This window comes from Natrix helvetica (assembly GCF_964273705.1).
Source record: "Natrix helvetica genome assembly, chromosome: 1".
NCBI lineage: Eukaryota > Metazoa > Chordata > Lepidosauria > Squamata > Natricidae > Natrix > Natrix helvetica.
In genome coordinates, this window is record NC_138548.1 from 204,627,384 (window position 1) to 204,651,461 (window position 24,078).

At 44.2% G+C, this 24,078-nt stretch overlaps 2 protein-coding genes across 3 annotated transcripts in view; one reads left to right on the forward strand and one right to left on the reverse strand.

Moving 5' to 3' along the window:
• Positions 1-630: 630 nt before the first annotated feature.
• Positions 631-24,078, forward strand: part of LOC309383717 (lysozyme C, milk isozyme-like) — a 58,579-nt gene continuing 35,131 nt past the window's right edge. Inside the window, exons 1-5 of one of the 2 annotated variants that reach the window (XM_081936554.1) lie at positions 631-649; positions 10,495-10,674; positions 11,455-11,616; positions 11,712-11,790; positions 17,405-17,615. In XM_081936554.1, coding sequence (XP_081792680.1) covers positions 10,539-10,674; positions 11,455-11,616; positions 11,712-11,790; positions 17,405-17,468 — 441 coding nt within the window. In that variant the 5' untranslated portion in view covers positions 631-649; positions 10,495-10,538 and the 3' untranslated portion in view covers positions 17,469-17,615. Of the gene's footprint in view, positions 650-10,488; positions 10,675-11,454; positions 11,617-11,711; positions 11,791-17,404; positions 17,616-24,078 lie in introns of those variants that run through there. The other variant, XM_081936553.1, reaches the window with a different exon arrangement.
• On the reverse strand, positions 18,295-19,239 carry LOC309384123 (olfactory receptor 13H1-like; the record flags this gene model as incomplete). The annotated part of the gene is made up of 1 exon (XM_081937315.1): positions 18,295-19,239. One exon carries the CDS (start codon positions 19,237-19,239, stop codon positions 18,295-18,297), a length of 945 nt encoding a protein of 314 aa, XP_081793441.1.

The following is a 24,078-nucleotide window of genomic DNA, read 5'->3' on the forward strand; positions in this document are numbered from 1 at the left end:
TAAAACAACAATCAACAAAAAATCGTTCTAATCAAAACACTCATTTTTATCACAGAAATTATCTCCAACAGCAATTGAACAGCAATTTGGAAGACAATTTTAATTTATCCTATCTTAATATAATCCTTTATTATTACATACCATGTTTTAATATAACTATTTTAAAGTAACATACAATTCATCTTCATCATAATAATGCCCACATATTCCAAACCAGTTCATCAGCCTCAAAAACTAGACAAAATGAATTTTGTCATCACCTTTATAAAATATTTTATAAAATATCTATAAAATAGCCACTGGCATTACTAATTTAGACCATGCTTATTTAGGTCCCTAATTTGCACCTAAAATAGAACAATTATTCATAAAATGGAAAAAAATTCTCCCCAGGTATGTCAAAATTGCACAAATGCAGAAATGTGGTGTGAAATCTTAGGAGATTGCAGCATGTTTGCTTGAAACTCATTTCCAAAACTAAAATATTAATATTTTGGAACTGTTTATTCTTGATGTTTATGCAATTTTGCAAGGCTGTTCAGAGTTTAGTAAGGTAGGTAAACCTGCCCTTTTGAAATGTAGCTCAGCTATATCAGAAGTGGAGAAATGGAAGTGAGATTTCAATCCGTACAGGGAAGAAGGTTCGCAGGTAAGAAGATTGATTGATTGAAATGGTTGTCATCTTAATTCATCTAATTCTGACGAAGTCATTATTTCTATTAATTATGAATTCATCTGATTCATCTTTTTGTTTTATATATATATATTATATATATAAAAATATTCAGACCCCCTGAAAATTTAATAAATGTATAGACATTTCTAAAATTATTTTTTCACCTTGTCATTATGGAGTATTGAATGTAGATTAAGGAGGAAAAAATGAATTTCCACAACTGTAGAATCAGGCTGCAGCATAACAAAATTGGCAAAAGTGAAGGAGGTCTGAATACTTTTTGAATATACTATACATATATGGGTATGCGTGTATATATGTGTGTGTTACTACTTTGCTGAAGTAAAACTGAAAATAGAAGAAATATAGGGGAGAAATTAGAGGAAAAGACAGATTCATCATGTCTTTAATAAACAGTTGATCAGCTTTTCTGAGACTCACTACTGATCCTTAACCTCAGAGGTAAATGTGATGGATAATCTATCATATGTTGTCTTGGCTGTGCAGCATATTAATTAGTCCTTAGGAATCGCAATGTTTGCTAGATGCCTCTTTCCTGATATTGCCCTCTCAAACAATTTCTTGTTGAGAAATAACTGAGTTGGAACAAAGAAACCCAGGAAAGAAAGCTTCAGTTAAAACTACAAATTTACTCTTTCAGTTACTTCAGATAACCAGTGATCTGAATTGGTCTCTCCATATGTCATCCTTAGTGAAGCATGCATCAGAGGTGGGTTGCTCCTGGTTCGGCCCAGTTTGGCTGACCCGGTAGTGGTTTTTTGGCCTGGGTCCCAAAACCGGTAGTGACCCAGGCTGGCCACGCCCCTGAACCGGTTCCCTGGTCCCTGCTGCCAATGCTGGCATGTTTTGCAGTGTGTGTATGTGCACAGTTCGTTATAAAATGTTCTGGGCACGCAAAGTGTGCACGAAGCAAACCGGTAGCAGAAGTACCAGATTCTGTAACAGCTTTGTTCCCTATGCTATCCGTCTGGCAAACTCACAAGATTTGTTTCTCTCGCCATGTTCATGTACAAATCTGAATAGACTGTGTTGTTTCTCTGTGTCATATGTATATGTGGGTATATACATATTATTTATTTATCTTGTCTTGTCTATGTAATGCATATTGGAGGTGGTGACCTTTGAGATCTGTATGCAATGAAATGTCATTTTAATGTATGCTGATTAGTGTACATTCAAAGTGACAATAAAGTTATCCTAAGTCTAAATTCTAAGTCTTCTTGAACTGGAAACTTGTTAGCACAGAAGAAACTGAAGACTGTTTTCACACATAACCTGGTTACTCAACCCATTTTATGACATTGAACAATACATTGAAGCAAAACCTTTAACAAATGTTAAAGCTAACCAAAACTATTGTGTACTAATTCAGTAACTAGATGTGTAACTAACTTAAGCAAGCATATTGCTTTAATGAAGTGAATATGTTCTTCTGTCCCTGGAAGGCAAATCAAGGAACAAAAGTCAAAAATTTCCTCATTCCTGAAATCAGGTGGATTTTGTGGATCTGAGTGTGTTTTAAGAGCCAATTGCCTGGTTAAAAGCCATCTCAGTTTTCTATTGCTGGCAGCCAAGAAATAAAGATTATGAAATGAAATTGTTTGGTTTGCGATCAAGTGCATTCATCTTTTGGATTTTGATTGATCCTTAATTAATTGTGTACTTGGACTTCTATTTATCATTCCAATTTGTTGAAACATTTGTACTTTCCCTCAAATGCCCCCCAAGGTCTACTGATACTGCAGTTATAGTTAACTGTTTTCTGACTTTCTTCAATTTTCAGACATTAACCTCTAAGCATCTCCTTGAAACCTCTTCACAAACAACCCAAACTACAGTATGTGGAGTTGTGAGAACCGAGACCCATTGAGTTCAATTATACTTACCGGCATTTAAAATGTCTACACTACAGGATCGCAATCTAATTTAAAAAAGAAAAGAAAAGCTCTTCCCTTTGGATTAAACTTAACATGATATAAATACATAGTCCCATTAGCCAGCATGTATTTGGTAATGTCAGCAATAAGAAACATATCATGTAGCATGATACTATAGTCTGTTTTTCATGAAAATTGGGCAGCAGGAACTTCAACTGACATTAGTAGATCACTGGGAGGGGGGGAGGGAGGGAATGGCTAAATAGCTTCCCATCAGGAAACCTGCATATATTCTATAATGTAAAGTGGTGAGATGCTATTCTTTGATATGGACCCTGTGACAAGCTTTAGATGTACCAAGTATTATTCTTTGCAAAGTGTTCTTCTTCATTGGATGCTGGAAGGCAAAGAGAATGTAACAGGTGGCAGCTTTGACAGCCACTGTTGGAGACCTCAGTTAGAATACTTTTATGCTGGATTTACTCTCTCAAAGCAGATTTTCTCAGTGTTTTTCTCAATGTATCACTTTATTAATCCCTATTATCATAAGTAAAGATTTTGCTTTAAATGGCAAAAATAATCCTTCCCCAAGACCTTCTCCCACAACAGTTGTCTTCATGGCTGAATGAGTGCATGGATGAATGAATGAGTGAAATGAATTATGAATATGATTGTGATTATTAGCCTATGGCCGTGATGGCGAACCTATGTCACGCGTGCCGGAAGTGGCACGCAGAGCCATTTCTCCTGGCACGCGGAGCCATCACCAGTTGCTCTTCCGGGTTCGGGTGCAGCATCCAGCTGGTCTTTACGTGCATTGGCGTGCCAGAAAACAGAAGAGGAGCCCCCCGGTGCGCATGCGCACACCAGGAAAATGACTTGTTTTCAGTGTGCACATGCGCACGCAAAAAAACACCAACAGGAAGAGCAAGGGCCGCGCGTGCCAAAAGACATGGAGAGGGGATCCCGGCCGTCGCTTAGTAGAGCAGAGCTGTGGTCAGGGTTTCCCTCCCTCCCTGCCCGAGTGGGCTTCTTGCATGGCCCTCGCCCTCCAGCCCATGGCTCATCTGCAGTCCAAAGGGCTTGGCCGGCTCGGGCACTTCAGAAAAGCAGCGGCAGCGGCAGCCACAAGGGGAAGGGCAGGAGCGGCCAGTCGGTCCCTGCAGCCACTCCCACACCAGCCAGAAGCGGCACTGTGATAGCCGCCAGGCTTCCCTCCCTCCCACCTAAGTGGGCTTCTTGCACGGCTCCAGGCTGCGCCTCTGATGAGGATCCGTGGTCCGGAGTGCTGCCGCTTCCAGCGGGATATATACGGGCGAGAACAGGTGACCGCCACCCCTTACTCCCTTCCCCAACAGCGGCTGTTGCGCTTTTGCTTCCACCCGGGATGCTGGCGGAGGAGCTGCTGGTGGGGAGGCGAGCTAACCGCAAAAAGATGCCGCCAAGGGCCTGGAAGAATATATCCCGCTGGAAGCAGCAGCTCTCCGGACTGCGGATCCTCATCAGAGCTGCAGGCTGGAGCCGTGCAAGAAGTCTGCTTGGGTGGGGAGGGAGGGAAGCCCTTGGCCGCCCGTCCTCGCCACCGCCACCCCTTCAGCCCTGGTACTGGGACGCCTTGGCAGCGCTCGCTTCGCGCGGCAGCAAAGTGTGTGTGTGCGTGTGTGTGTAATGGGGGTCTGGCTGGGACCGATCAGCTGAGAGGCTGGCGAAGAAGCGGCTCTTGGAGGAAGAAGGCAGAGATGCTGGCTGGCATTCGCTTCCCTTACTTTTCGCTGCCGCTGCCCCGGCAGGAAGGATCATTACCACCCCCTACCTGCTGGTTGCAGCCCAGGCCCCGCCTGCCCTGCTTAGCTGAAAGTGGTGAGGGAGCAAGCCGCGATGAGCAGGAAGGGAAATGAGCGCCAGCCACACATACACACACACACACACACACACACCACTTGTTGCCGTGCAAGGTGAGCGCTGCTGGGGAGAAATTAGGGGGAGAGGGGGGAGAAGACCATCCCTAGCAGAAGATTGTTTTCTTCTCCCCCTCCCAGATTTCTACCCAGCAGCGCTGGTCTCACGCGGCAACAAGCAGTGTGTGTGTGTGTGTGTGTGTGTGTGTGTGTGTGTAACAGGGGCTGGATGGGACCGATCACCTGAGAGGCTGGCAAAGAAGTCTTCCCCACTGCCGCGAAAAAGCAGAGGGATAGTGGCCAGTGCTCATTTCCCTTCCTGCTCATCGCGGCTTGCTCCCTCGCCACTTTCAGCTAAGCAGGGCAGGCGGGGCCTGGGCTGCAACCAGCAGGGAGGGGGTGGTAATTTTCAACACGCCGTGGTGTTATCCCGGTTGCTCCCCCCCCCTCCTCCTTGCTTATGAACATGATAAATTAGATCAGCGGGGAGGGGCTGAGGCAGCTGGCATGGATACGAATGCCAGCGGAAGATGGCTTCGGGAGTTGGCGTGGGCATAGTTGGAGTGGGGAGGGTCCTTCGTTGCCCCCCCGGTGTTGCCACCATTGCCTGGGCCACCGTACTTTGCCATTTGGCCATTTGGCCCTCTCTCCTGTGATATTATGGACTGGGTCAACGGAGTGCGGCCCTGGCGATGGATGTGAGTGTGGCTGGTGTGGGTGGAGCTTAGCTGTTGGAGTCGGAGTTGGAGCAGCCGCCGATGCGCTTCTGTCCTCGTTGCCGCCATCACTGGCCGCTTCACCACCTCGTAAGCTAGCATTTGCTGCGATTTTGGACAGCTGTCCATTACTCTTACATATTGTCCCAAACACCAACTATTTTTATGATGGACATAGCTTCCTGCTACCCCCTTGAACACTGCTGGCTGCCCCCCCCCCCCCCGTGGACATGTCATCTCCTCATTCCATCTCCCCATGATGTCATCCCGTTTGGTTGATGCCACACTCTCCTCTATGTTATTCTGCGACAGAACTTTATTCCCTCCGGGAACTCCCCCTTTCCCAGGGATGGCCTTCTGACCTATCAAGACGCTTCCTTAATGACGGATCTTGGGATCCCGAGAGGTGGCATGCGAAGAAGAGATTTCTTAGGGGTTTTTTACAGAGGCTTTTAAACCAAATTTTAAGGGGGGGAGGGGGGTTGATTCGGATGGCTCAGACAGGCTTGGGGGGGAGTCTGCCAGGGCACAGGCCAGAGCTAACTAATGGGCGTGGGTTGGGAGGGCTGGGAAGGGTTGGGATTCCGGGGAAGATGCTAAGCCATTCCATTGGGGGGTTCACCATCTCTACTGTTTGTGGGAGAGGCAGATATGGTGGGGGCCGAGGGCCAAATGATGTTCAGAGGACGCGGGTTTGCTGTTTAAGAGCGATCGCGCGTTCCGACCCTCATCACCCTTCTCGCATCCCCGGTTGCTCGGGATTACAGGACCCTGGTCTCCGGCTGGTGTCGCTTAATACCAGGTCCATGGTTCATAAGGCTCCCCTCATTTACGACCTCATACAAGAGGGTAGAGTGGACCTGGCGTGCATTATGGAGACCTAGTTGGGCCATGAGGAGGGTTTGCCCCTTAGCAAACTATGCCCACCAGGCTTCCGGGCGTTTCACCAGCCGAGAGCACAGGCAGGGGCGGTGGGGTGGCGGTGGTTATTAGGGAAAGTCTCAGACCTCAGGAGGTCACTGTGCCTCAGATAGGTGGGTGTGAGTCCCTCTGTGTGAAGTGGGGCCTTGGAACTCAGGTGGGCCTTTTTGTTACATACCTGTCTCCCTGCTACGTTTCATCGGTCCTGCTGGAGCTGCTGAATGTATTAGCTGGATTGGCGGTTGATTTCCCCAGGCTCATGGTCCTGGGGGATTTCAATCTGCCTTCCATTGGCGAGACATCCGAGTCAGCTTGGAAGTTCATGGCTTCCATGACAGCTATGGACCTAACTCAGTTAATTCAAGACCCCACCCATAATGGGGGACACACACTCAACCTGATTTTTGTCTCTGGGCAGTGGATGAATGATCTAGATTTAGGGGATATTTCTATTCAACCCTTGTCATTGTCTGATCATTTCCTCATCAGGCTTGACTTCCATACCGCTACACCTCGCAGCAGGGAGGCGGAACTGACTAGATGGTTCTGCCCCAGGCACCTGATGGACCCCGAAAGGTTCCTGATGGAGCTTGGGACTTTTCCTGAATCCCTTGCTCACACCTCGACCGAAGCCCTAGTGGAAGCCTGGGATAGGGCTGCCACTGGGGCCTTGGATCGCGTTGTGCCTTTGCGGCCTCTGACCCAGTGTCAATCCCAGATGGCTCCCTGGTTTACCGAGGAGCTCCGGGAGATGAAACGCCGGAAAAGACGGCTGGAGAGTGGCTGGAGGGCCAGCCGGTCCGAACCTGCTCGAACACTAGTAAGAATTCATATTAAATCCTACTTAGTGGCGATAGAAGCGGCAAAATGGCAATATTCTTCCGCTCTTATCGCGTCTGCAGATAACCGCCCAGCCGCCCTGTTTAGGGTGACCCGCTCCTTACTTAACCAAGGAACTGGGGAAGACCCCTTGCAGGGTAGGGCTGAAGAATTTGTTCAGTATCTGCAGGATAAAATCGTTCAGATCCGGGCAGGCTTGGACTCTGACTGGGTAGATTCGGGCGAGCCGACAGGGATGAATCTTGAGGAGACAATCTGGGATGGGTTTGACCCCGTGACCCCCGAAGACATGGACAGGATTATGGGGAGACTCAGTGCTGCCACTTGTGTGCTGGACCTGTGTCCCTCTTGGTTAGTTTCGGCTTCCCGGGAAGTGACACGAGGCTGGCTCCAGGCGATTACCAACGCTTCATTGAGAGAGGGGTTCTTTCCCACCGCCTTGAAGGAGGCGGTGGTGAGGCCCCTCCTTAAGAAGCCTTCCCTGGACCCAGCTTCTTTAGACAACTATCGTCCGGTCTCCAACCTTCGCTTTGTAGCAAAGGTTGTCGAGAGTGTGGTAGCACGTCAGCTTCCCCAGTACCTGGATGAAGCTGTCTACCTGGATCTGTTCCAGTCAGGTTTCAGGCCCGGGTACAGCACGGAGATGGCATTGGTCACGTTGGTCAATGATCTCTGGCAGGCCCAGGACAGGGGCTGCTTCTCTGTCCTGGTCCTATTAGACCTCTCGGCGGCTTTCGATACCATTGACCATGGTATCCTACTGCGACGACTCGGGGGGTTGGGAGTGGGGGGCACCGTTTTACGGTGGTTCTCCTCCTACCTGTTGGATCGGTCGCAGTTTGTGTTGACTGGAGGGCAGAGATCGACTTGTGGGGTGCCCCAGGAGTCGGTTCTCCCACCCTTCCTGTTCAACATATACATGAAACCGCTGGGCGAGATCATCCGTGGTTTTGGGGTACGGTATCATCAATACGCTGATGATACCCAACTTTTCATCTCTACCCCAAACCACCCAAACGATGCCCTCGACGTGGCGTCCCGATGCCTGGAGGCTGTGCGGATCTGGATGGGGAGGAACAGGCTCAAGCTCAATCTCTCCAAGACTGAGTGGCTGTGGTTTCCGTCATCCCGATTTGTACATCTTGTACCATCTTTGACGATAGGGGGAGAAATTTTAACCCCCTCAGAGAAGGCTCGCAATCTGGGAGTCCTCCTGGATACGCGGCTTAGTTTAGAAGAACACCAGGGGGTCCTTTTACCAGGTTCGCCTGGTACGTCAGTTGCGCCCCTTCCTGGATCGGGATGCTCTGTGCACAGTCACTCATGCCCTCGTCCTTTCTCACCTGGACTATTGCAATGCTCTCTACATGGGGCTGCCCTTGAAGAGCACCCGGAGGCTTCAGCTGGTCCAGAATGCGGCCGCGTGGGCTGTCATGGGGGTACCTAGGTGCTCCCATGTTACACCCCTTTTAGGCGGCCTGCACTGGTTGCCGGTTGTTTTCCAGGTGCGATTCAAGGTATTAATTATGACCTTTAAAGCACTCCATGGCTTAGGCCCAGGGTACCTGCGAGACCACCTACTGCCACCAGTAGCCTCCCACCGTCCAGTATGATCCCACAGAGTTGGCCTCCTCAGGGTGCCGTCGGCCAAGCAGTGTCGGCTGGTGACCTCCAGGGGGAGAGCCTTCTCTGTGGGAGCGCCTTCCCTCTGGAATGAGCTGCCCCCGGAGCTTCTCATAATCCCTGACCTCCGGTCGTTCCGACGCGCCCTAAAAAGTTGGCTTTTCCAGCAAGCCGGCCTGGCCTGTTAATTTTAACTTATTTTAAATGTATTGTCTTTTAAATTCGTTTTTTTTTTTTTTTGGATATGTATTTAATTTTTTAAAAAACTTTTGGGATGTGTTTTTTTTTTAATGTTGTACGCCGCCCTGAATCCTTTTGGAGAAGGGCGGCATATAAATCCAAACAAACAAACAAACAAACAAACAAACTTATGTTTCTTCCAAAAGACGTGCCTGAAACCCACCAGAAAATTCATGGCAGAAAATTAGCAGGTGAGCGCGCACTCACATTTGCGAACTGGTTAATGAAGATAAGTTGATTTCACCCCTGCTGCAAACCAAACTTGATTAAATTCAATCAAATTAAAAATTAAACTAAATTAAATTAAATTAATGGACTTTTTAGATTGTGTTTCGGAAAGCTTTTAATACAGGTGGACCTCGACTTACAACAGTTCATTTAATGACTGTTCAAAGTTACATCACTGAAAAAAGTGACTTATGACCGTTTTTCAGAGTTATGACCATGCACCATCCCCATGATCATATGATCAAAATTCAGATGCTTGGCAACTGATTCATGTTTATAACCATTTCTGCGTCCCAGGGGTCATGTGATCATCTTTTTCAATCTTCTGACAAGCAAAGTCAATGGGGAAGCCAATTGACAATGGTATTGCTAACTTAACAAGTGCAGTGATTCACTTAACAACAAGAGGTAATTAAATGAGGCAAAATTCACAACTAATATCTGACTTGGGCTCAATTGTGGTCATAAATTGAGGATTACCTGTGAAGCATCCTGTTAAAAATAGCCATTTCCTAGCAGGTGTGAATTCATTGTGCGTCCATATCAAGCATTCTTTTTTTTTAATATTTTTTTATTGTTTTTACATTTAAAACAATGCAATGCCGCGGAGTCGGGGATGATCATATATTCACATTATGTACAGCTAGTTTCAACCATTACCAGTTATTCTGCTTAATACATTGTCTGTCCTTCTGTTCGATCACAATATATACATTTGTTCCAGTCTTGTTATCTTAACTTATACCAGTCATAAAATCTATTCCATACCTCAAAATATTCTGATTGCCCTTTATTTTTAAGTTCCAAAGTGAGCCTATCTGCTTCTGCACAGGCCAAGCATTCCTTTGTGTTCAGAAAGTATAAAATTAGAGCCTCGTCCCATCTTTCTCTCCCTTTGTCCCTCTCCCACTTTCTGTGCCTTCAAGGAAGGTAAATGTGGCAAGAAAATCACGAAATAAAATACAGTTTCCTTATTTATTTCAGTATGTTTCTTTTATCTACAAACCTCATCCAACAAAAGAAAAATGCACTGAAACCAGAGTTGCAATTGAAACAAAAACAAAAAATCCGAAAACCAAAAAATAAGCATTGAGTCCCATAGAGAGGCATGTCAATGGGTGGAGATCCGAAAATGTTAGAAGCCACCACACAATGAATGTCTTGTTCCTTTTTCATGTGCAAGGAAAAAAAATGGTTGGGGCTTCGTTCAGATTCCCTTGACCCAGGATCACCCAGAGCGTTAAAAATGCTTTTCTCACCCATTTTAGTTCTTTCTGACTTTTTATAAAATTAAAAATGACAGTGAATTTTTCTTTCTTTCCCTTTGGCTTTTGCCTTTTCCACTCTCTGTTGATCAGTACATAATTACCTCAGGTTTCAGAATTATTGTTGCTACATACTTTGTTTACAATGCCTCCAAATGTGCCAATTTCTGTGACTATAAAATCCCGCAGCTATCCTGGAGAAGTAAGATATCATCTTACAAGAAGCCGCAGCAATGAAGGCATTAGTGCTCACCCTCCTCTTCCTCCTCATTGCAGCCAATGAAGGCAAAAGATTTTCCAGATGTGAACTGGCTTTACTTCTGAAACAAAGTGCCATGGACGGATATGAGGGTATCAGCTTGGAAAACTGTGAGTTTACTCTCTTTTTCCCCACCTTAGCAAGACCCAGGTTTGCAAGAGGGATCCTAAATGGGGCAATTTATTTCCAGAAAATTTTATCCAGCCCACTCAGTGATTAAAAACCTCTGTTCTATATTCTTAGAATGAGAAAATACCCCTTTTCCCCATCACAACTGAGGAGATATCATGTTTCATCCTGAACTCTAGAATCAGAAATGGCTGGACTGGGAAACCTGCATTAGCACTCTGACTTTAATGAGGGTGATTGATCTCCAGTCTGTCATCTGCTTCGGGCAAGAGCAGAAGTGGGATTTGCTTAGAACGCTGTATTGCCTATTAACAATAATTGGCTTAACTAATATAGACAGTTTACAAATAGGCTGCTATGAGCATCCTCTCAAAGGTTAAGTTCTGCCAGATTCCCCCAAAACATTTCAATTCCAGATATGGTTAAAGAAAGTTTTCCATAGGAGCAGCAGTGCAAAAGATCCACAATCAACAAATATCTCCTCCCTGGAAGGCCTAGATAAAAAAAGAGATAAAGAAGAGGGAGGGCTTTAAATGCCATTAACAACCCCAGGAATATCTTGGAGACAACAATCAGGCTTAGTCCAAATTCTCCTGAAGGTTTCCAAAATGTATTGAACTTCTTGGCTCCTTCCTTGATTGGGGAAAGAATGGAAAGATAGTTAAATATTCTGTTTTAAATGTTCTGTGTGAGAAACAAGGACAGCTTTTTCATTTACAACATAGTCCTTTTGTAGCCCTATTCCATTTGCTTTCTTCCAGGGATCTGTATGGTTGGTCACGAGAGCAGCTTTGACACCCAAGCCGTGAGTAGGATAAACAGCAATGGCAGTCGCGACTATGGGATTTTCCAGATAAACAGCCGCTATTGGTGCAACAATTACCAGGGCCGTACAGCTAATGGCTGCAATAAGCCTTGTAGTGGTAAGATACATTGGGTAGAAGAGATATAATCTAATATAATCTATAACGTTGAAACATCTGGGATGGGACATATTTTTATTTGCTTCTCCCATCAGATTTCACAAATGATGACATCACAGATGATATTGCTTGTGCTAAGAGAGTTGTGCGTGATCCCAATGGGATGTATGCCTGGTGAGTCCATCTCTCATTAACATCTTTCTACTTGTAGCATTCAGTAGCAAATCCACTATTGCTCATGAAAAATAATTACCTTTCTTTAGATTATTGTACAACTTTAACATTGGTGGAGAAAAATACTTTCAGAATATGACACACTGTATTTTTATTGCTATACTTCCATTCTGGATGCTTTAGAATAGGGGTTTAACAGCCTTTTGAATTTGGGTTTAATGGTCTTTTAAATCACGGTTTGAAAGTAGATTAAAAGGAGATTAAAGGTGGGTAATTGGCACACAGATTAGCAGGGTGAATGTTGAGGCCTATTTTTATGGGCTGGAAAATTTCTTCCCATAATTTGACATCCATTAACCAGTTTTTGTTTGCTGGTTATTTATACATCTTTTTAAACACAGGTTCACCATTGAGGTTTAACAGCAGGTGGGAATAGAATTTGGCAAATGGCCTTTTAAACACCAGGATTCTGATCCCAAAAACAGCAATAGCAATTAGATTTAGATTTATATACCACTTCATAGTCCTTTACAGCGCTCTCTAAACCGTTTATAGAGTTAGAAAATTGCCCCCAACAACCTGGGTCCTCTTTTTTTTTTTGTCAAAAAAGTTTATTGGTTTTTACACATATATGGGGAAAGGTAAGTGGATATACAAAATTTTTTGGCAGCTCCCACACTGGTGTTAGTAACCCATCCAGCACTCACAGTTTTTACAATCTTGAAAACAAATACAAAAGATAAGCAGAAAACAAGATCTTATTCTATAATGTTAACCATGTGTTCATTCATTTTCCTTTGTCACTTTCTAGAGTATCACCAATTGCTATTTATTTCAAATATTTTTATTTTTGTGATCTGAGCCTTTTCGATATTGCTTCTTCCTCCCTGTCCCCAGAGGAGCCTTCAGCCCTCCCCCTCCTTCTTATCCTGCACCATCCTGTCCCTCCCCCCACCTTCGCTATGTTCGTCCTCTAGGAGGAGAGAATTCTTTTTGATGAAGGCTTCAGCCACCTGTACTGTGTTGATTCTAATCCTGTTTCCCTCCCAAAAGATCAACATTCCTTCTGGTAATAACCATCTAAACCAGATTCCTTTATTATATAATATCTTTGATAAGGAGGTGTACTTTCTCCTTCTCTCTCTTATCTTTTTTGGAATCTGCTTGAGAATGGTGATTTCTTCATCTTTATATTTCAATGGTCTCTCCCTTTGGGTCCCAAGTACCTCATCCCCTGTGGTCCTCCTGAGAAATTTAACATGTACCTCCCTTGGAACATTATGACTTCTAGCATATGCTGAATTTATCCTATAGACTAGATCCATATCCCACCACAACTGATTTTTGTCTCTCTTAATATAGTCTGCTAATATTGTACTCATGATATCCTTAAGGTCTTCATTTTCTGTCTCTAGTAGGTTCTGGAATCTAAGAAAAAAGGACATTCTTTCAAATTCTATTTTTGCCAAAAAGTTTTCCAAGTCTACATTTCCCTTCTGTATTGTTTTAATTTCTCCCCCCAGCTCAGCCGCTCCTTCCTCTAACACCAAAATCCTTTGTTTATTTTCTGCGATATGATGCTTAACATCTCTGAGTTCTTCTTTAAGCTCTGTTATTTCTTTTTTCAAGTCATTCTGCCCCCTCATCAATTCTTGAAACATTTGTGTAACAGATAGTTCTTTGGATCCCTCTCCAGCCCCCCCTGGCTGTAACAATGATGTAATCTTTGTCTGTTGCATGCTGGGACTGGAGGAGACAGATGGGGGGGGGCTGAAAATGACTTGCCCATCGGTGGCTTCTTTGGCACCATTTGTTTAAAGTTCAGAGATGTCAGTCTTTTTCCAAGGAAATGGCATCTGAGGATTGCGCAGCTGTGCCGGTCCCCAAAATACAAAACAATGCCGAAAGTGGCCCTTCACAGTTCACAGTTCCAAGGCACCGAGGCAAACCAAATGTAGGATATCTAATAGGCAAAGTTCAGTAGAACCACATTTCAGGGAGGGGTCTCGGTTTCCTTCAGAGAGAGTAATGAGGCTGAAGGTGGTTTCGAAGGGCAGCTTCATTTATAATTAGACAAACAAAGAAGGGCGGGCGCCATCTCAGCTCCTCTTTCTACCGGGAGAAAGAAAACAGAAATCTCTATCCAGGTTTTTAAAGAAGAAAGTCTCCACAGTCATTCCTGGCAATCGTGATAAAGATCTTTCACCATTAGCTAGCTCAAGTGACAGGTCAGCCTTTGTTGTCACTCTTTTAAGGGAGATCATTCAAATGCCGCTTATTCCGAGGCGGGGTTTAAGAAAAGAAACACCCCCCTCTAATCTCCATTCAAATAGGATGAACACAAAATTTACAAAAGTCTGCTGCTTTTCCTTTAATCAGTCAAAGAGTTCAGAATGGTTCTCCTAACACCAGGATCCTGCTGCACTTCTCCAAGTACATTCTCTTCTCCGGGTCCATCTGGCAAGAGGGCAGGCAGCACTATGCTGTCCTCGCCCCCCCCCCGCTCCCCGGCCCCTGGGCGAAGGCTGAAAAGCACCCCCGCTGGCTGCCGCCTTTCAGGGGGCTTCAGCAAGCTGCCCTTCAGCAGGGTAACCCCTTCAGGGCCCCCGGTGCTCCTTATGGAGCCAGCCGGGGAGATGAACGGCAGACAACACGTCCGTTGCCTTCAGAAACCGGAAGCTGTCTCCAACCTGGGTTCTCATTTTACTGACCTCAGAAGGATAGAAGGCTGAGTCAACCTTGATTTTGGGAAGGATTTTATGAGCCTCTGGTGCAGTGGTGGGTTTCAAATTTTTTGGGAACCTACTCTGTGGGTGTGGCCTCCTTTGTGGGAGTGGCTTGCCGGCCATGTGACCTGGTGGGAGTGGCGTGCCGGCCATGTGACCGGGTGGGAGTGGCTTGCAGACCATGTGAGTGGGTGGGAGTGGCTTGGCAGTCATGTGACCAGGTGGGCATGGCTAACTTGGAAAATGTGGTGAAACTCACTTAACGACACTCTTGCTTAGCAACCAAAATTTTTGGCTCAATTGTGGTCATAAGTTCTCTTTCTTTTTCTTTCTTTCTTTCATCTCTCTCTCCCACTTTCTTTCTTTTTTCTTTTTTTTCTCTCTGGCTCTTTGTCTCTCTCTCCCTCCCTCCCTCTCTGTCTCCCTCTGTCATTTTCTCTGTGTGTCTATCTGTCTGTCTGTCTCTCTCTCTATATATATATATATATATATCTGTCTCTCTCTCCTCCCTCCTCCATCTCTGTCACTCTGTGTGTGTGTATCTGTCTGTCTGTCTCTCACTCACTCTCTGTGTGTGTGTCTGTCTCTGTCTCTCCCTCTCTCTGTCTCTCTCCCCTCCCTCCCTCTCTCTGTCACTCTGTGTGTGTATGTGGGTGTCTCTGTCTCTCACTCATTCACTTAATCACTCACTCTGTGTGTGTCTCTCTCTGTCTGTCTCTCTTTCTCTCCCTCCCTCCCCCTCTGTGTCTGTGTCTGTGTGTGTGTGTGTGTGTGTGTGTCTGTCAGTCTCTCTCTGATTCCCTCCCTCACTCCCTCTCTCTGTCTCTCTTTGTTCCTCTCTCTGTCTGTCTGTCTGTCTCACTCACACACACACACACACACACACACACACACACTGTGGTCACCTTGTTGAGTGTTCCAATCACATTTGAAACACTCAACAACTGGCCTGCATTTTTGGTATTTTGCAGCATTCTGCAGTCATAGGACCAAAATATATGGTTAAAAGTACCTGGCAGCGGCATTTTTCCTTGGGGGGCTCCTCAGAACATCCCAAGACTTCGGAGGGAAGCTTACAGCCCGGAGCAGGACCAAAGCCCCTTTTCCAACTGGCCTTTCCTCACTTGGAGGGCTTCAGAGGGAAGCTTCTGCAGAAGCCCGGGCAAGTGACAACAAGTTCCCGCCATTACGAAGTCTCCGAGGCTGTAATTTTCTGAGCTGGGCATGCGCACCTGTTTTCCACAGCGTGGAGCAGCGGCGAGGTTCTGCATGGCCAGCAATGACTCCGGAGGCCATCCAGGAAGATGAGGAACGCGAGGGGGGACCCTGCCCCTCACTGATGGCCTCTGGAATCATCGCTGGCCGTGCAGAGCCTTGCTGCTGCTCCACACCGTGGAAAACATAGGCACGTGCGCACAGCTCAGAAAATTACAGCCTCGGAGACTTCGTAATGGCGGGAACTTGTTGTCACTTGCCCGGGCTTCTGCAGAAGCTTCCCTCCGAAGCCTTCCGAGGTAGGAAGGGCCAGTTGGGAAAGGATCTTTGGTCCTGCTCCGGGCTGCAATTGCGCCTATGTTTTCCACGGAGTGGGGCCGCGGCCAGAAGACAAGGAACATGAGGTAGCGCAGCAGTGGCAGCGGGGAGTCAGGGCGCTGCCCGCTGAGCAGCATGACCCATAGCTAGCCCAGGAGCAGTAGCCACCCTGCGCCATTGCTCACTACCACTCAGGCTGGTGCCCAGGCGGGCACGCAGAGATGGTGTGGCAGCTGCAACAGCAGCCGAGCAGGGGGAACGCTTTGGGGGGCGCTGAGGGAAGGAAGGAATAAAGGAGGCTGCAGGATCCTTTGCCCTCAGCTAGGCTATCTACTTTCGTTCTCTGCTGCCCTAACAAACTACCGCCCATTGCCCGGTGCTCGACCGGACTGCGCCCGTGTGATCTGAGCAACACATGATTCCCCTCACTCACTGTCTCCCTGGCAACAGGACGGCGCTTCCCTGCACTCCACCAGCTCAGGCGCGACCGGAGAAGTTTCCTCACTGGAGCTCCTGAAAGGGACGCAGGCTGCCACCGCTCCACTGAAGACATTTCTTTGAAGAGAAACTTCTCCGGTCGCGCCCAAGCTGGTGGAGCGCAGGCAAGCGCTGTCCTGTCACCAGGGAGACAGTGAGTGAGGTGAATCACGTGTTGCTCAGTTCGCCTTTGTGAGGTGCCGAGGAGCACGGAGAAGAGCGCGAAGGTTCTTGGCGCTCCGGGAAGCTACAAAAGTGGCTGGGAGAGGCGCGCGGCTTGGACATCGCAGCAGCAGCCCCAAGTGTGCCGATCTCGCCATTTTTTGCATCGGGGGCATGCTGCAAGGGGGGGAGTGAAGACCTTTTCCAACTGGCGCAAAGGACTTCCCCGGACTTGCTTCAGTGAGCACGGGCCCGCACCTCCACTACCAACAATCCGGAAAAGGTCTTTACTCCCTCTCTCTTGCAGCAAGCCCCGATGCAAAAAACACCAAGGGGGCAGGGCAGGAAATTACTTCCGGGTTCATTGACCAACCAGATTGCGCGATCCGGTGCGATCCGGCAGAAACCCACCACTGCTCTGGTGCCTCCGCATACTTTAAGTCCCTTCAATCCTAACAAGGTTTCTTGCAAGATTATGTGGGAGTCCAAACTATCTATTGAGCATCAGTGGCATATAGGCTTTATTATGAGAAATAGAAACTCAGGACTAAATTAGCTAAAACAATTATTTTCCTTTGATTTTAAGATGGGGGAATGGACATTCAATGAAAAACTAGCTCCCTTGAAACTTCCTGAATCTCTTGAAGTAATCATCAAAGGAACAATCATGCATTTCCATTGTAGGAAGGAAAGCAATAATCTTATTTTACTCCTAGGGTTGGCTGGAGAAGCAACTGCCAAGGAGATGTGTCAAGATGGACTCAGGGCTGCAACCTCTGAGGGGATGATCCTGAATTTCTCCTTCTCCTTCTGGGATGAAAACAATGCTATTTCTTATATAACTGCTTAACAACTTGATTCTATCCTTGTTTTCCACAAGTTGGGATGAATGGATTTCTTTGCATATAAATGATGGTTTTTAAAAGGTTTCTGGGTGGGGAAGAGGAAATGAGTCTGCTTTTTCAAATCCTCAAAACCTGCTTTAATAAAATGTGTATTGTGTATTATTCCTTTCCCTGTTTCATGTTTTCTACAATCATTCCTCTGGCATAGCAGATCTATTCAAACACAAATGTTATAGGTTCAAAGCTTAAATTCACCTGACAGAGATCCTGATGCATCTCTTCATACAATATTTGTAAACTTTCTTTAAATTCTTAAATTAAAACTTCCAGCGAGTTTTTTAATGTTCACACCTACAAACAAAATATTTCCTATTAAAAATGCTACTGTCAACTTCTACAACTTAGTCTGCAAACTATTAGGGAGCGGCTGTCTTCACCCATGTTTCTCTCATACAAAATATCTGGATTGAATCACCTTTTATTCCTATGAAATACGCCCCCCTCCCTCTCCAGAATCCACCTCATTATTTTCCAGCACAGGTATTTTGCTTAGAAAATCAAGGATCAATTTATTAATGGATGGCTTATCTGTGAACTCATATGGGATAACAAATCTTTTTTTAAAAAAGTATTACTATATATACAATAAGCTGAAACAGTAGTGTTTTTAGGAGTGTATTTTGGCACCTATTAACCTAAAAGGTTAATAGAGATTGTCAGCAGTAAAAACCTACATGGGATATGGTGAGCATACGTGTACATTATATCAAGATTTTTCTTTGAACCAGCTTCCAAAATGCCCCCTTGACATCCTTGTTTCTCAGGCTGTAGATCAGAGGATTGAGCATTGGAGTCAGAGCTCCGTATGCTAAGGATATGACCTTGTCCTTCTCAGAAATGGATTTCCCTTCGGGTCTCAAGTACATGATCATGATTGTTCCATAAAAGACACTGACCACAGCAAGGTGAGAACTGCAAGTGGAGAAGGCTTTTCTGCGTCCCTGGGTAGAGCTGATACATCGTATTGCCAGGCCTATGCGGACGTATGTCACAACTATGAAGCCACAGGGAGGGAACAGCAGAAAGAAGCTGGAGATATGCATAAAGAGCTCACTGACTGTGTTGGAGCAAGCCAGTTTGAGTAAAGATTGCAGCTCACATGCAAAATGGTTGATGGTGTGATGGCCACAGAAATCTGTCGGTTGCAAGAGCACATTGACCAGTGTCGTCATGAAGGCAAGGGCCACTGACATGGCAACTAGATAAAAGCATAATTTCCAACTCATGATCTGCGTGTAATATAACGGCTGGCATATAGCTGCCAAGCGATCATATGCCATGACTGCCAAAATAATGCACTCTGTTACAACCAGAAATAAGCCTATGTACATTTGGACCAAACATCTGGAGAAAGAAATTGTGGGCCTGTAGATGAAGCAGTTCACTAAAATCTCAGGAAGTGCATTGTTGGTAAGAATAAAGTCTACTGTGGAAAGGACACAAATGAAGAAATACATGGGAATATGAAGCCAGGAGTCAGCAATAATCAACGTGACGATGAGTCCATTGCCAAGAAAGCTAATGAGATATACCATCAAGAGGAACCAAAAGAGAATAATCTGAGCTCTGGGATATTCTGATAGTCCAATCAGGGTGAATTTGGTCACCAGTGATTCATTTGAAGTTCCTATCCTACTTTCTCTCATTTTCTCCTGCAGGAAAGAATGAATGGTTTGATTACTGAGTACATTCAATAGAGATGCTATGCCTTCACTTTAAATGTTTAGACTGCCAAAGCTGTATAGAAAAAATAAAAATGCATCTGTTTGAAAACTGTTTTGCACATCATGTTTAGACCTCTCTTGGCTAGTGTAGTTGCATGTCAGATATCAACGTAAGTGAACGCTACGAAAGACACCGGATGCTAATAATTAATAAAGATTTATCGAAATGATATTTATATTGACAGGATTAGAGATTGCCCACCTCAGACCACTGGAGGATGGTGTCCCATAGAAATGATTCATAAAGGGGTCGTGGTATAGAACATGTAGCCCACTGACTCACTCCACTTGCAAAACACTGCTAGGGTCTGATTTTCTGTTCTGAGTTTCAGATTGACCAGACCACAAGTGTCTGGAACTGGTTCAAATGAACCCTCTACCCCAAGGTGTTCATTGATGCAAAAAGAAATTTCACTTTCAGACTTTATCTAGGATCATGGGGATCAAAGGAAGCATGTCTAGAATTTGAAAATGCTCAACCATTAAAACTTTTGGTAACTTTCTACATGGTAATATTGAAGATAATCTTGAATTTGTCATGAAACTGGTGGCTAAGCCTGGAATGGATATCTCATTCATCTCTTATTAATATTTCCCACTTCTTCAGGATTAGCTAATCTTTTCATTGATATTACTATGCTGGACTGCCTGCCCTTCTGTATGGGCTTTGAGCTGGATTTCCAGGAGAGTAATAGTGGAGGGAAGTTGGCTCCACAAGAAGGGAACTGACAACCCCGATGAAATAAGAAGCCAGTGGATGGATTGGTTCCTACGAACCTCCTTCTGGATAAAGGAAAGGATTAGGGTCACTTACAGGTATCAACCCTGAAGCTGACCTGGGTGAAGCTATCTTGGAGCTTCAGTGTTGCCACATTGGAGTAAGGGATAGGGATAGGGGATTAGAGACAGCTAGAGTTGTGCAGTCAAAGTAAAATACTTTCTTAAGATTTATCCTGGGAACCAAGGACATTCTCACACCTGGCAGAAGGGAGGAGGAGTGATGACCAGAGGATGCAGTGATTGGGCCATGTGACTGATTGTTTGGGGTTGAGGGGAAAACTTTTACGTTTAATTAGGTGAAAGCCAAGGGGCCTTTCAGAGTTGGTTTTCACCAGATATGTGCCAATATATTTTCAATAAAGCTATTCTTTGAGGAATTTACCTGCCTTGGAGTTTTGCTTGCAATGGATTTGTTACTTGGAACCCTGACAACAGGTTTGCTCCATTGAGAGCCTCCCTGCAGGAGAGAGTAAAATAGGGATCTCCGGTGTATTTGAGAGTTCTGAGAGGCAGGAGAAAACATTCTGCCTAAGCCATTTCAACACCTTCAAAAAGTCACTTGGTTCACTCATAATTCTTAAGCATTTTAGGAAGTTGCTTGTTAATGAGTCTTTGGATGTTAAGAGCTTTCCAAAAGACAAGGTGATTTACAACAGGAGAATCTCCTTCCATCCAAGATGCTCTGAGTAAGTTTAAGGATGAACAAGGATTAATCTTTGGAAAACAGCAAAAAGAGGGAGCTAGAGTGTTGATTTTGGAAAGTTAAGGGGGTAGAATATTTCCTGCAGAGTATTTAAAAATTTACAAAACAATATAACATTTTTGAAATTAACTACAAGAAACCTTGGGAGAGAGAACTAAGGTTGATTAGAGGGAATAAGAGAACAATGTTCAGTTAAAGTGATCCGTTAATGCTATGGGGCAATAATGACTATACAAGAAATTAAGTCTGTTTGGGAATAATGTACTCAGAAATTACTTACACGATTGTCTGATACTATAATAGAGGATATAGACAGAACAACATTTTATTAGATAAAATAGAGACCGAGGCTAATTTGAATATGGATTTGGATTTTTTTTAAAGTACTAAATCACAAGGTGACATAGAAAAAGATCTTGTGGATCTGAATTTGGATTTTAAAATGCCAGTGTATAAAAGTAATATGGAAAAATATAGTAAAATGGATTTACAAATGAAATCAGATAATGTCTTCATAATAAATAAATAAATAAATATATACAAATAATGAATCAAAAGAGTAACTTGGAAAGTTTTCTCATCTTCAATTTACAAAAAAAAATGTGTTATACTAATAACACTGTGTCCCAATATCTAGGGGGCTGTCATAAAGAAGTAGGGGTCAGTCTCTAAAGCACCCAAAGGCAGGACAAGAAGCAATGGATGGAAACTAATCAAGGAGAACTAAGGAGAGGTTTCCTGACAGTTGGAACAATTAATCAGTGGAATGACTTTCCTCCAGAAGTTGCAGATACTCCATTACTAGAAGTTTTTAAGAAGAAATTGGACAGCCATTTGTCTGGAATGGTATAGGGCAGGGGTGTCCAAACTTGGGAACTTTAAGACTTGTGGACTTCAACTCCCAGAATTCTGGCTGGGGAATTCTTGGAGTTGAAGTCCACAAGTCTTAAAGTTCCCAAGTTTGGACACCCCTGGTATGGGGTCTCCTGCTTGAGTAGGAGCTTGCAATAGAAAACCCTCAAGGCCCTTCCATTTGTTCCTGAAAGAAGACAAAGAGAAAATGATAAGAAATCCATTGGTTGGGACATTATCGGATTAAAGATCAAACTTTTGGGAATCAAAGTAAAAAGTTGAGGTTATCAGCACCCTTTTCTCCTTTTCCCTCTCTTTCCCACACTTTTCCTTCCCCTATCTTTCCTACTATTTTATTTTATACTTCTTTATCTCAGAAGAAAAATTTAAAAAGATCTAACTTTTAAAAAGCAACAAGAGGTTTATTTACCTTACTACAGCTAATATATATATATGTTGTGGTTTATGGTAGAATGAAGGAACTTCTTTTTGATCAGGACTGAATGACGAAGCTTTAAGATTGGTTTATAAATGGGGAAAGTTTTCTTTTGTTTAATTTTTTTACAATGAATGACAAATTGGATTAAATATATTTGATTGTGAAAATATGTACTGTATGTTACTGTTTCTGATAACTCTTAATGTATTTAGATTGATTAGGGCTGAATGGGTTGAATGGGTTTTTTTGTAATTTGATTATTAATAAGAGGAAAATGTGGAAAGAAGGGTTGTTTTCTCACTCTTCTTAAAATGCTAGAGACACTGCCACATTACTGAAACTGTTTATAATAGTTGGAAGGAGGGACAAGTGATCTTTTATAGATTTTTTTCCCTTCCTTTTTTCAATCCCTTTGCATTTCTTTTTTTTTTTTACTTTTTGTATGTTTATAGTTTGCATTAATTTGTTATCTTTATATTTCCAGACTTCATTACAATAATAATAAATAAATTCACCTTTAGGGGGCGACTTAATCAACCTGCAAAACTGAGTTTCTGTGATGTGTTTCAGTTTGGCCAGACCACAATTGTCTGGACCTGATACTACTGAAACCTTTACCGCAATGTGTTTGTTCTACGCATGAAAGATGCCACACTTTCTGTTTCATGCCTGTCTCTAGGATTATTAGGGCCAAGAGGAGTGTGTCTAGGATTTGGAAATACTCAACCAATAGCAAAGAAAGAAGAGGCTTTGGACTCCCAGATTGGGAGACATACTACCAGGCAACAGCACTTACGTAGATTAAAGATTGGATAGAGCTAAAAAAAATAAAAGGATTTTGATATTAGAAGGTCATGATTTACAACTAGGATGCCATGTGTTTATGTGGGATGGGAAAAATAAAATTCATAGTTATAGAATAGTGCCAATAGGAAAACCAATTAGTGTTTGTTTCCACTAATTTCCATTAATTTCATATATATTTAATTGAATCCAGTTAATATCACTGTTCCCCATGTATACTTGTCTCTCACCACATAAAACCCTTTCGGTGACTGTCTGTAACTCTGAAGAATGGCTACCTTTCCCAGTTTTGGAAGTTTATGTTCAGTATGATCTTTGAAGGGGAACAACAATTTTCTGGCAAAAGGAGTAAAGACCTGGGATTTAAAATTAATGAATGTTTCAAAACCACTAAGTCTTGAATGTGTTTCATCTCTTTGGAGCCCTGCCTCCTGCTCCAGGGCTGCCCTGGAATGCCTTCTCCTACTTGAACAGTTTGTTTAAGAAATTAATTTGCATTGGTTTCCTGGTTTGTATCATCAATATTGGGATGTAACTCAGTAGTGGGTTGCCAAGTTTTTTATTACTCTTTTGGGCACACTTACACACAACACTTCTGCACATGCGCAGAAGCGTCCAGGAGGGATGGTGGGGCCTCCCGCCTCCGCTACTACCGATTTGCCCAATCTGGGCCGAACAAAGAGCAGCCCATTTCTGATTTAACAACCCCCATGTGGAGCTAGGCCAACAGTTTGACTTCAGATATTCACAGAGCAACATTTTGTGCTTCTGGAGAAAAAAGAAAGAAAAATTGCAGCTGAATTTTTCTAAATCCTCATAGAAAGCAAGGAAAGCTGGGTGTTAGATTGGGCAATGGATAGGCAGACACGGGCTAACAGTGCAACAGCTCTTTATTAACAGCAACAACAAGTGTGAACAATCCAGCAAAGACTGGGTCTGACAGCAGCCTTTTTATAAGGAGCTGTCAGTCTCTCAACCAATAGAATCAAACCTCTGTTCCCGCCAGAACAGAGGACCTTGGTGGAAAACATACTTACTATTGTAGATATCTAACACCGGGCATTTCACTTCCTTCTAAATGCATGAGGAATCCCATCCAGAATTTGCAGAATTTGTTTTTTTACTCCCTCTCAAGTTGTATGAGCTTTGATTTCCTGTAATGAATTTGCAATAAATGATGCTT